The sequence below is a fragment of the Henckelia pumila genome, chromosome 2, assembly GCF_033568475.1.
Source record: "Henckelia pumila isolate YLH828 chromosome 2, ASM3356847v2, whole genome shotgun sequence".
Classification (NCBI taxonomy): domain Eukaryota; kingdom Viridiplantae; phylum Streptophyta; class Magnoliopsida; order Lamiales; family Gesneriaceae; genus Henckelia; species Henckelia pumila.
Window position 1 is genome coordinate 104,588,603 of NC_133121.1, and position 13,493 is coordinate 104,602,095.

At 37.4% G+C, this 13,493-nt stretch overlaps 2 protein-coding genes across 3 annotated transcripts; both read left to right on the forward strand.

Moving 5' to 3' along the window:
• The first annotated feature begins 222 nt into the window (after nucleotides 1-222).
• On the forward strand, nucleotides 223-8,984 carry LOC140883282 (lysine-specific demethylase JMJ27-like). Of its 2 annotated transcripts, none has more exons than XM_073289697.1 (13): nucleotides 223-2,624; nucleotides 3,679-3,806; nucleotides 4,075-4,174; nucleotides 4,271-4,403; nucleotides 4,486-4,549; nucleotides 4,929-5,640; nucleotides 5,892-6,221; nucleotides 6,836-7,384; nucleotides 7,462-7,534; nucleotides 7,619-7,704; nucleotides 8,155-8,274; nucleotides 8,552-8,622; nucleotides 8,721-8,984. In XM_073289697.1, exons 1-13 carry the CDS (start codon nucleotides 648-650, stop codon nucleotides 8,773-8,775), a joined length of 4,398 nt encoding a protein of 1,465 aa, XP_073145798.1. In that variant the 5' UTR covers nucleotides 223-647; the 3' UTR covers nucleotides 8,776-8,984. The 2 variants fall into 2 exon arrangements, with proteins under 2 accessions (XP_073145798.1, XP_073145799.1); XM_073289698.1 differs by having other exon boundaries at nucleotides 8,724-8,984.
• Nucleotides 8,985-9,518: 534 nt separating this feature from the next.
• Nucleotides 9,519-12,607, forward strand: LOC140883283 (E3 ubiquitin-protein ligase SINAT3-like). Its single transcript, XM_073289699.1, has 3 exons — nucleotides 9,519-10,330; nucleotides 11,084-11,470; nucleotides 12,001-12,607. The coding sequence occupies exons 1-3, from the start codon at nucleotides 10,121-10,123 to the stop codon at nucleotides 12,361-12,363; spliced, it is 960 nt and encodes a 319-aa protein (XP_073145800.1). The 5' UTR covers nucleotides 9,519-10,120; the 3' UTR covers nucleotides 12,364-12,607.
• Nucleotides 12,608-13,493: the final 886 nt, after the last annotated feature.

Here is a 13,493-nt window from a genome sequence, read left to right on the forward strand (position 1 = left end):
GTGATACACGTGTTAAACTTCAATAATTTTGTAGTAATAATTTCTATGCACGTGAAACACAAATAAGTGATTATTTATTTATTATTATTATTATCGAACATACAAAAATGAAAAAAATAAATAAATAAAAAATCAGTGTACTTGTGGGTGGGCCCCACCTGGTATCAAATTTGAACAAACCGTTGTCCCACCCAGGGATTTGTTCATCAAGCCAGACCAAAACCAAACCGAAGCCCCCTCTGTGTAGGCTCGTTCCATGCAATTCCAACTATTCTCGCACTTTCTAAATTCAGCGCCGCTTCAAAGAATCGGACTCTTAGGTAGTCACAAAACCCAAAAAAGAGGAAACATTAGAAAAATGAATTTAACGGAATGTGCTTTTGAATTTTCCAAAGTCAGAGCAAAGTACTCCAGCGGAATCTTGTTCTTGAATTATTATTCGAGAAGGGTACTGGTAGGCTGCTAGATTACAATTGGCAATTTAATTACTCTCCCATGTGTAGGCAAGTGGCATTAAATTTTTTTTTTGAACCTATAATGATGTAGCCTTTTTTGCCGGATGATGGGATATATATTGCCGTTTTCGGGGTTTTCGGAAGGAGGGATTTCTAGGGTTGTTTCCGTTTTCGTTGAAAGAGTTGGAATTTATGGAAGCGGCGGTAGGTGGTGGTGTTGACAAGTTAATATGCGCAAGCGGTTGGAGGGGATGCGAGTGGCAGGCTTCGAGTGGGGAGTCTCTGGAAGGCGAAGCTGGTGATCCTGTTGGAAATGGAGCGGGAATTAAGATGGAGGAAGACTTGCTTATTTGTGGCGGTGGAACTGGTGGAATGTCCCTGGAAGGGGAAGCTGGTGATCATGTTGGAAATGGAGCGGGAATTAAGATGGAGGAAGACTTGATTATTTGCGGAAGTGGAACTGATGGAAAGTCTCTGGAAGGGGAAACTGGTGATCATGTTGGAAATGGAGCGGGAATTAAGATGGACAGAGGCTTGTTCATTTGCAGCAGTAGAATTAGTGGAGGCCAAGGGGCGGAGATTGCTGGGGAAAATGGAGCTGGTGGTGGTGATGCGGTGCAAATGGGGGCTGTTGGTGGCATTGGAGCCATTGAAGGTGTTAGCGTTGATGCTAGAAAGAAGGAAATGAGGCAAATGGGTTTGAAATATACGGAAAATGTCTCTGTTCAGAATGTGGTTGAGGCTTTGAAGGAGGAAGCTAATGCCAGCGACCAGGTAGGTGGTGTTGTCAAGGTGAAGAAGCTGGGGAGACCCAAGGGTTCGAAAAACAAGCCTAAAAGTGCAGTTGGCAATGAAATTGATGCACCACAGGTGGGGAAAGATATCAGCGATGAAGGTGGTGCTGTTAAGGAAAAGAAGAGAGGAAGACCAAAGGGTTCAAAAAATAGGAAAACAGTGGTCATTAAGGATGAAGGCGCCTTTGAGCATGAGGGGCATGATGTTAGCAGCACAACTGGTGGAGGGTTTGTTGTGAAGAAGGTAGATGTTGGAACAGTCGGAGTTAGCGGAAGTGGGCAAGTTTTGGGTACTTCTGGGATGATGCAGCCAGTTGGCAATAGAGATAAATGTCGAGGTGTAGGGTTATTGGATAAGGATGTGATTAGAAATATTGGCTATGATGGGAGTATTAGAATCCCTGAGTTTAGTGGTCTAGGTAGCGAAGGTTGGGATATGATTGTCGATGAGTGTGGGATTGGATGGTCAACGGGGTTAGTTGTTAATCAGGAAAAGTTGGTGGAAATGGACACCAGCGTTACTGGCACGGAACATCAAATTGTAAAGTGGAAGAGAGGCCAAGGGAGGCCAAAGGGTTCCAAGAATAAAAAGAAAATTTTACGTGGGACTGATGTTGTGAAGAATCATGGAATGATCGATGCTACCTCTCAGAACAATTTTGATGGAAATGAGATCACAAAGAAGAATGATTGTCTAAGAAGGCCCATGGGCTACAAGAACGAGAATGCACACTTGGCTATCTGCAAGCTTCGGAAAAGGATAAAAAATTATGTTGCTGATGGAGATATTGAGCACCTTGGAAAAACAAATGGACTAGGGGAGCCTAGTTGCTCAAAGAACAGAAGAAATGCAGCACTCACCTTTGGAATCGACCATGGCGCTGTTAACACTGGAGTTCACGATGGCATTGGTGAAGTGAGACTTGATAAAGGAAAGAACCCGAATAACGAAATAAATACCATATCTGATGACCTCAGGGGGTTCTTAGGTGACTGTTTTGCACTTGAAAAAGATAGCAAAACAACAAATGATGTTGCTCCTAGTATCAAGCCTAGGGCTGAACTCGTTAAAAAGGACAGACGAGGACGACCCCAGGGCACGAAGAATAAGAAAACACTTGCTGCGGAGAGAGCTCGGGTGGATCTTGGTGGTGAGAGTATACACAAAAGCGTCACGGAAAAGGATTGGTGTGAGCCAAATGGTTTAAAAAGAAAACAATGGATGAATAGTTCCGGAGAATATATCAGGGCTCAAAAACGACGCATTGGTAAGCCTTTGACAAACATCAATGAGGACGATGAATCTATATTCACGGGAGAGAAAATACGCAATGGGGATGTGAAAACAAAAGTGCCATCGAGTTTGGGAAAGTCGGTGAGTTTCTTCTCCACATTTGATCCCAATTAGAGGTGTTGAATTAATAGTGTTACAACCAACCTTGTCCTTATTACCAAATTCGGATTAGAATAGTGGTGCCCCAAGTGTATAATCATTATTATTGAGTCCATCAAGGAAATTTTTTTAATGTGGACAGACATTTATATGTCTCCCTCCTATTCTTGAAAGCCAGTCAACTTGGTAGCTATTTTTTGTGAGAACCTACCTGGCATCATAAGGCTTGTTTAAGCATGGGACAAGTTTAAATTGAAATCTTCATGAAACTTTGGTGATATAAGTCAATGAAACAGTAATTAGTCCATTCAGAGTTGAACACCTTTCTATGTTAGTTTATGACCTCGGTGTTCAAATGTCATTTCTGAGAAACTCGATTAGACATTAATGTTATCAGCGTTAAATGTGATAAAGTGACTGTCACGGAGTGTTCTTTTGTGAAAGAAATCTAACTGTCGAAATGGCCATAAATTCACAAATGCATGTATTTTAGTTTATAAATGCTTCCTTATCTTTCGCATGTAGGCCCACTGTTTCACCACGTGGAACTCATTCAAATTGATATTGTTCATTGGTTGCCTCACTAAGTGGGGAAATAAATTGTCTGGCATGAATGCAGCTTGCTAGACGTGACTGCTTTTTGGACTTTGATAAATATAGAAGGAATACCAATTTAAATGAAAAAGACAAATCTTAACTTTACCATGTTAAATCATTGGTGCTCTATTTTAAATCAAATATTTTTGTTGTATTTGCTGGTATATGATTTTCATATCTCTGTTTCATGGAATGCGTGTTGGTCTTTACCATTCACTGCATCATGCCACTTTTATATTGTAGCCATTTTGTAACTTTCAAATTCTCGAATATGTCTTTGATTCTGGTTCTTAACTTTTGTTGAGGACTGAAACCAGTATGATTAATTAATTAGCCAAAAAGTATTTAATAAGGTTCTCAAAATTACTCTGGGTTACGCCAGCTTCTTCCCTTTTTGTACCTGAATTGAACTACTGCTGTTTGATAACTATTATTCCAGGGATCGACCATATGGGAGAAGCAGAAGAAGTCAATGTGTCACCAATGCTTGAAAAGTGATAAAAAAGGGGTTGTCATCTGCTCAAGTTGTAACGAAAAGTGTTACTGTTTTGAATGCATCGCAAAGTGGTGAGCAAAAGTCCTAGTTTTTTCCATTTTCTAGAATTTGCTGCATAAAAAAAATTGCAGTTTCAGATTGGTAACTGTATGACCTGCTTGCTAGTTTAACAGTAGATTTCTTGCATAATAAGTGACTTCATAAATATTATTCAAGAGATGTGATTTTGAAAATAAAATTCCAAATGGTAGCTTTCCACTGATGTGCAATGTTCATAGAATAATCATTACGTGTTGGCGAGGAGAATATTTGTTAAAATTGTAATTCTCAACGGTATAGGTATCCTAAGAGAAAGAGGAAAGAAGTGAGGGAATCATGTCCATTTTGCTGTGGGAATTGCAATTGCAGAGCTTGCCTTCAAGAAGATGTGCTCAAAAGGGTACGATGGCTATATTTATGATGTAATTCTCGCGTTCCATTGTCACACATCGTATCAATGTTCCAAGAATTTCCGAAATTTTTATGGTTCTTTTAGGATATTGAAAACGAAGTAGGTGAAAATATCAGATTGCAAAGATCCCTATATTTGCTTGTCAACATTCTGCCTCTCCTAAGACATATTCAACAAGAGCAGAAATCCGAACTAGATGTTGAAGGCATGATACGAGGTACCACAGAACGTAGCTGGAGCTTATCTTTCTAATTCATTATTACACTTTTAAAAGCTTCCTCGCGTTTCTGCTGTGTAAGGTGTTTCGATGAATGAAGAAGATGTGACACTAGGAGTATTTGAAGAAGATGATCGGGTATACTGGTATGCTTTCTCAGCAAATAAGGCTTGACCATTGCTTCTCTTTACTCTTAAATAGAGGATTTAGTTAGAGTGAAAACCAAGACGAATTTAATCGTTTTTTCTTCACATTCCTTCGCTGTTGAAGGAGAGTTGACCGTCTTTCTTTTGTGTGGCATATCAGATACGTAATCTATCTGAAATTTCTTTCAAGCTATACTTCTGACCTATATTTTAGTTTTATCTCAAATCTTGTGAGATAATCTTTTGGACAACTTAGTAATGTCATTTTTTCACGGATCATTTAAAAAAAGTTTCTAGAATTGTTGGTGTCATTTCTATTAACTAAATGTGCTTCATGATGCCACAAAATCTGATAAAGGATACCTTCGTTATTCAACAGTAACAACTGTGTGACATCGATTGTGAATATCCACAGAAGCTGTCCCAATCCTGACTGTTCGTATGATATCTGTCTTGATTGTTGTTACGAGCTCAGAAACGGTCTTCACCCTGGAGCTATTCAGGAAATCACTATTCCCAAATCTTCAGATGGTACGAACCTTGAGATTCCTCCAGCCAATGGGATACTTGAAAATGTCTTTTATGGCTCCCCTAAGTGGAAAGCCAAAATTGATGGCAATATACCATGTCCTCCCAAAGAGCATGGTGGTTGTGGAACTAAGAATTTAGAGTTGAGACGGATTCTCAATGCTAATTGGGTGGAGGAGTTAATTGGGATCGCTGAGGGGCTCATTACCAATTATAAGTCATCAGATGTAGGCTTCTCGCAAGAATGTTCATTGTGTGTTTCAGCCTCTTCTGCTCACGAGGACCATGTTTGTTGTGGTGTAAGACAATCAGCCTTTCGGGAATACAGTCAAGATAACTTTTTGTTCAGTCCTAATGCTATTGATCTTGGAGAAGCTGACTTTGAACATTTTCAAATGCATTGGAGGAAAGGTGAACCTGTGATTGTCAGGAACGCATTGGCAAAGGCCTCTGGTCTTAGTTGGGAGCCCATGGTTATGCTGAGGGCCTTCAGGAATGCGAGCAAAAAACTAAAAGAAGAGACTTTTTGTGTGAAGGCTATTGATTGTTTGGATTGGTGTCAGGTATTTCTTGTTAAGTGTATTTGCTTTTCATCTTATCATACTCACTTCTATCCACTCCTCGGATTGCTACTTCCTTCAATCTGTTACAAGAGTAATTCTGACGAAGAAAGTGCTGTTTAAAAACATTCATCACCAGTCCTGTCCTATGCCAAATCGCGTTCTGGCAAATGGCACCAGGCATCAGCATTTGCAGTTAACATCTCTATTTTCGAAGCCGAATTCATGTAATAATCTGGTTTCCAATGTTGCAGGTTGAGATTAATATTCGGCAGTTCTTTGGAGGCTACTTAGAGGGACGCTGTCATCAAAACGGATGGCCTGAAATGCTGAAGTTAAAGGACTGGCCACCTGCAAATTCTTTTAAAGAATGTTTGCCCAGGCATGATGCTGAATTTATGGCCATGCTTCCCTTCAGCGATTATACACACCCTCAATCTGGTTTCTTGAATCTTGCTACAAAACTTCCCGAAGGTGCTCTAAAACCGGACTTGGGACCCAAGACCTACATTGCCTATGGATATCAGAAAGAACTTGGAAAAGGCGATTCTGTTGCAAAATTGCACTGTGACATTTCTGATGCGGTATGCTGTTGTGAAAAAGTCTCTTACCATTCATGTTTTGCAGTTGGTCGATGCTTCTTTTTATCTTTGGGACGTGCATTCTCAGTATTTTTATGGTTGTTTCTTTCCTTGGAAAACTAGTAAGTGGAGAATACATGACCGTGAACTCAATGATGGCTAATTTTTTTAATATGGATGAGATCACACTTAGTCTAGCATCCATTGGGCTTCTTCATTAACAACGCCAAATGGTCTGCAGTCTGCACTTTTTCTGTCCAATTTTCATCCACATTTTTGAATTCCTTTTTCGGGACATTTGCCAAATTTGGAGCTCAAAACACCTTCTTTGTTCCTCAAGTAATTTTCACTACAGGTCAAGTCTTTGTAGATAATGTTTACATTGAGTTTTCTTTGAAATAATTGAATTGCTTGGATTGCTAGACTGCTTCAAGATCTTTAGCTATTTCTGATTGTTCTATGAGTTAGGAAACAGACCTTGGTGCTTTTCATGTGTTGGCTTAAATTTTAGTCATGATATTTGCCAGGTTTTATGATTATGCTAAATTATAGTTATATTTTACTGATTTTATAGTAAACTTATCTTTATGCCATGATTAATATGTGGATTTGTTCAGGTAAATATATTGACACACACAGCTGAAGTGAAATATACCTCGTTTCAGAGACAGAGGATTGCTAAGTTGAGGAAAGAACTTAAAGAGAATTTAGAGACCTTTTCGCAAGGCACACCAGCCATTAACACCGTGCAGCCCACTGAGGGTGCTACTCCGGCACACCAGATTTGTGAAAATGATACCTTTGATACTCACTCTCCATCTCAGTTTCTGAATTCTGAGAAAAGGGAAAATAATACACATGAAATGAATAAAACCTGTGGTCTGAATGGTACTTTAGATGGCCATCTTGATTCATTCAGCTATATTGATGCTCATCAAGTACAGCATCCCGATTGCTTGAATAACAAACCCGATGCCAATAATAAAGATGGATTTGAGTGTTCTGTGATGGATTCTACTCCAGATGGGATGAACCACCATCCTGAAATAGCTAGGGGTGGTGCTGTTTGGGACATCTTTCGTCGGCAGGATGTACCCAAATTAATCGAATACTTGCTTAAACATCAGCAAGAATTTTTCGATCTTGACCTTTCTCCCGTGGCCTCTGTAAGTGCTTTATCTTGGAAATTCCTTGGGCATTCTGAAATCCCATTTTTTACTTGGTCCATTGCTTTTGATTTTAGGTTGCACATCCTATCCATGACCAGGCCTTTTTCCTGGATGAAAAGCACAAAAAACAGTTGAAATTGGAGTTCAGTAAGTTTTTCTTTTTCTTTGTGAAACTGATGTAATTTAAGTTCAGACCGAGCAGTTCTAATATGTTTTTTACGTCATTTTCAGATATTGAACCATGGACGTTCGAGCAATATCTCGGTGAGGCTGTATTTATTCCTGCAGGGTGTCCCCACCAAGTGAGGAATAGACAGGTATTTCTCTTAGGTTGCGCTAGGATGGAAGGATTTCAAATATATTTTGGTTGTTTAGAGAAGTAAAGCTATAAACTTCAAATCCATCCATTTCATGTTTAAGTCGTATTTCATGTTAATTAGGATGTATTTCAAATCCACCCTATAACGGTGTCATTTGAAATTCATTCTGCTTTATATGACTAAAGAGTAAATAAAGGAAGTATGGAATTTCAATTTGATCATTGTTTCATTATTCGCAATAAAATTACAATCGAAATCCATGGATTTGAAATCTTTCAATCCAAGCGCTTCCTTATAGAATTTCCTTAGATATCTGAGTTTGATTTCTTCATTTCAAATTGTATACCTGTAAGTTTATTCTCATTCTGATCGTAAACTCTCGTTCCTATGTTGCTTTGATGGCTAATGTGCTCTTTACTGAAATTTTGTTATTTATGTATTTATCAGTCCTCCATGAAAGTCGCGTTGGACTTTGTATCCCCTGAGAATATCCAAGAGTGCATGCGTTTAACTCAAGAATTTCGGCTACTTCCAAAATCTCACAGATCCAAGCAAGATATTCTGGAGGTAGTACCCTCTAGAGTCTTTCTTTGAACAAAATATTACGAATCTTGGCTTTTATATAATGTTTATTTCCTATTATATAAGAATGGAGGGTTCCTTTCCCCCACATTCCCTGTTTATTGTATTTCAGAAGTTATTTCAGAGAACCAAAATGCTTCCTATCTTTAATGTCTCGTACATTACGCCTGTTCTTTGAAATCGACGTGGATTCTGGAAATGAATACTCCATCCGACATAGGAAAAGTTTTTCATTTGTGATCAACTTCTGGCTTTTTAACAGGTGAAAAAGTTGGCCATATATGCTGCAAGTGCTGCGACTGAGGACGCAATAAAACTTTTGTCTAAACTCGAGTAAGATTTCTTAAAAATTTCTTGCATGAATACGCAAATAGATTAGCCTTGGCCCCTGTTTTCGTGCATCTTGATACTGTTTTTTGACTACCTTTTAGCAGTCCAGTTCCGTCGACCCCACCGGAAGGTGCTGCTGCTGAGGCCGTGGGTTGAAAAAGGCTGGAACTGTGTAAAGAATGTAGCTAAAGGAGGTTATATAATTTTCAGATTTATTGCTCTCAACCTTCTGTGGCCTTGTAAATATTTGCACATTAGGTGCGCCAAATGACTGGGGAATAACATAGATGATTAAAATTATTGTTGGTAGGCCCAGAATAGTTTGTATCTAATTTCTCTGATCTATAAAATTTATTTACTGATTGGACAGTAAAAACTGGTATTATTTTAGCATTTATTAAAATTGATTGTCTGAAAAAATATTATTTTGTTAAAACGTGTTACCATACGCGAATCGATTCTATTACAAGTTATTGGAAAAGTAAATTATTTGACAAGAAGGTTTTTTCGGTTCAACCAAAACAGTACCTACTATCATCTTGTTGATTTCACAGTTTATATCAAAGTGAAATCATCAAACAATCAAGTCATTTTTAAACATTATTTAATATATCTCATGCATGAAATTTCATTTTTTTTAAAGTATGAAATTTCATTTTGAGAGTTCAAATATTAATTTCCACATATATTACCCCTCAATTTTTTTTGTAGCAAATATTATCTTATCCACAAATATATATACCGGGAAATAAGAATAAAAATGGAGATTATTGGTGGACAATAACAGCAAATGAAAGCCAATCTTTTTAGGACAAATTGAACTTTTCTTTTTCTACGAAATCACAACCAACATTGTTAATCAAAGATAGAACATAATGAGTGATCCCCAATTTTCTTTTACTCAAATCTCAACGAATAAAGGACTCATCTTTATTAAAAAAAAGTGAAACATAAATTTTACGATATTGTCCGTTGGATTCACATCCTATTTCAAAACCAACGGCGATCCTCATTTCTCTCTCCTCCCAAAAACCAGAAAAAGAGGGAGAGAGAAGAAGAAGGAGAAGAAAAGAACCTCTTCCCAAGGAAATTTTTCTTGTTGGGTTCTTTTGAATCGAGCATTATCGATCTCTCTTACGTTTTTAATCAAATTATTTTTATTTTTCTTTTTTTATTTTGATAAATTACTCAGAAAGCGAAATTCTGAAGGGTGGAGATCGGAAAGCATTGCCTCATAATCGAGGAAATATGAGTTTTTGAAAGTGGGCAGTTTAGATTTCTGTCAAAGGTCGAAGTTTTCGTGGCGGGGAGAAGATATTGCGTTCAATCATTAGGATTATAGATCTGGGCTTTCGTGATTTCTGCAAAAGAGATTGTATTTTTCCCTTGTTAGTGTCTCATTTTTTCTGCCAAAAATTTCAATATACGGAGTGTGCATTTTGTATATCTGGGGAAGATTGGATCTGTGGGATCTGTTGTCATATTTCTGTTTTGTACTTAAATGGCAACCATTGAAATCGAAAGCGTCGAGTGTTTTTCTTCATCGGATGACATTGAAGATGAAGAGATACAATCATTAGTGTCTTCTCACCCCCATTTGTTTTCTTCGAAGAATCATAATGTGGTGACCTCTGGAATTGCTCCGACAAGCGTCCATGAATTGCTTGAATGCCCTGTCTGTACGAATTCTATGTACCCACCCATTCATCAGGTATGTTCTTTCTCTCGGTTTTTCTTATTTTAGCTTTTTTGGGGTTTATCCTTCTCTTTGGGTATATTGTTTATTGTAATTTAATCTTGTGATTCAACATGCATACCGTTACGTGTTCATTGGAATGTGATGCTTTGGTTTTACTCGTTCGAAACTGAATTAGATTAATTCGATTTGTTGGGATTTGCTAGAGTTATTTATAGCATCTATGCAGTCATGAGAATCTTGGTTGCACTGTTTTTAGGTGAAATATATATTAATGTAGTTTTGGCATCAGATGGCGATGTGTGGAGAATTTTCTAGTTCAGATGATGGATATGCCAAAAATGTAAATTGCACTCTCCCGCAAGCATTGATGTTTTTCTTTATTCAGAATTGGAATTCTATTTCAGATGGCCATGTGTGGAGAATTTTCGAGTTCGGGATCTTTACGTATGAGATACCTGGAATATGAGTTATGTTTCCGTAATATATTAAAATTCGTGTGAAACAAGACATGAAAAACTTAGTTGCTTATGCTGGTGCCAAATTAAAAGGCTTGAGAGGGATGTTTTTGCGTTTGGTATTCATGTTTCTGAAAATGACATTGTCGCTTTTATTTATCCACTATTTTTTTTAGTTTTGCCATGATTTACTGTTCCTGAGCTTTGACTAATAGAGAACTTTACAAGCTAGAAAACAATATGTGGTTGATGGTTCCAGTTTATTCGTGTAATATGAAGCATGGTTGATTGATAACTTGCTCTTTTACAGTGTCACAATGGGCACACACTCTGTTCAACGTGCAAGACAAGAGTGCATAACCGCTGCCCTACATGCAGACAAGAGCTTGGTGATATCCGGTGCTTGGCACTGGAGAAGGTTGCAGAATCGCTAGATCTTCCTTGCAGATATTATTCTTTGGGATGCCCGGAAATTTTTCCATATTATAGTAAACTCAAACACGAAGCAGTTTGCAATTTCAGACCATACAGTTGTCCATATGCTGGATCGGAGTGCTCGGTTACTGGGGACATTCCTTTCCTAGTTTCCCATTTGAAAGATGACCATAAAGTGGACATGCACACAGGTTGTACTTTTAATCATCGCTATGTGAAGTCAAATCCTCGTGAAGTAGAAAATGCAACTTGGATGTTAACAGTGAGTTCACAGTCCCTTTTAGGTACTTTGAATTTGTTTTGTTTTGGGCAACTGCAGCAAGAATCTATGACGTTCTTGATTTTCTCCTGGCTTCTGATCACCTATAATTATTTCTTTTGTCAACTATGACCTCTTGTGCATATATTGTAGCGTTTTGTGTCTTCTATATTCAGAATGAATACACTCCTTGCATAAATGAGTGTGCCCAAATATGATTTTCCAAGCTATGCATGGTGATCTTTATTCTGCATAGTCATTGCCATTAGACCATGTGAGTCACTTTTTGGTTCTACATGAATCTATCTGGATCTTAAGGTAGTGTTTGCTGGGAAATAATCGACAATAAGTTCACTTATTTTTAAAGGTTGCAAATACTATCTAATTTGTTTCGCATGATCCTATATTGTCAACACTTGCAGTACATGCCACCTGATAATAGTATAGAATTTGACAATACTGGTGGTACCCTTCTAAACTTTTTATATGGTATCTTCATTCTAATCTTGGTCCATTTCCATGTTTTTCGTTAGGTATTCCATTGTTTCGGGCAATATTTCTGCCTTCACTTTGAAGCATTTCAACTCGGAATGGCACCCGTTTACATGGCATTTCTTCGTTTCATGGGCGATGAGAATGAATCCCGCAACTTCAGCTACAGTTTAGAGGTTGGTGCTAATGGCAGGAAGCTAATATGGGAGGGTACGCCACGAAGCGTACGAGATAGCCATCGTAAAGTGAGAGACAGCCACGATGGGCTTATTATCCAAAGAAACATGGCACTCTTTTTCTCTGGAGGTGAAAGGAAAGAGCTTAAGCTTCGAGTCACTGGAAGAATATGGAAAGAACAGCAGAATCCAGATGCTGGCGCCTGCATACCAAATCTTTGTAGCTGATCGAGCACGTTGATTTTTGAGTAAGATTTTACGTGTTTTGTGGCTTGTGTGTGTCTGCTCAAGGGATGTGTTCTAGTGCTAAACTTCTGCTGTTTTACGTATCAAGTGTAGCTTGTTCACTAATTCCTGGAAATCATTTATAATTTTCTTATCAAAGTATAGCTTGTTAACTGATCATCATTTTTTGGGTTGTGGCTTTGGAACAAACCTCTGAGAAAGGACCCATCAGCATAAACTAGTTAAAGATAAATACTATTGTTTTCTCAAACATATATTCCTATACTTCATGTTTTAACATAAATTTACCTTTCCTATGGGCTTCATTTATTTCACATGCGTTTTTTTTTTCTTTTATATCATTCTATACATTATTGTTTCAGTAATCTTTGGTATCAAATAACATGCAAAACGAATTTAGGTATCTTCTAAAATATTGTCAATTGTGTATTTAAATTTATTATTAAGTAATATTTATTTCCAAAAATATAAATGCTTTAAATTTGTTGAGCTGTGAAACTTGAATCCCTTTGTTTTTAAAACAAAACAAGTACGTACCTACATATAAAATATAGCATTTTGAATTGTGAATTTCATTTTATATCCTTTATTCTCTACTTTATTACTTCCATCATTAATTATCATATTGTGTCTTGATTAATATTGTTAATCAAATATCTCTTCTCTATTTTGTATTAGATATTATATATTTAATTATAAATTTTTCACGTGCATTGTATATACTCTTACATATATATATATATATATATATATATATATATATATAAAATTTTGATCCCCTGCACCCTAGGGTATAGAAAAACTGTGTGCGATCACTAAAACCCGATAGTGAGTTTTAGTGGTGCAAAAAAAAATAAAAAACAAAAAACAAAAACCACTAAAACCCACTATCGAAATTTAGTGGTCGCACACAGTTTTCCTGCACCCTAGGGTACAGGGGATCGGAGCTGTATTTATATATATATATATATATATATATATATATATATATATATATATATATATTTACTCGACTTCGGTTGCTCTCATAACATCGCATCTAGTCTTTAATTTGAAACCTCACATTTAGGGATGTAAATGAGCCGAACCGAACTTTTGAATGTTCAAGCTCG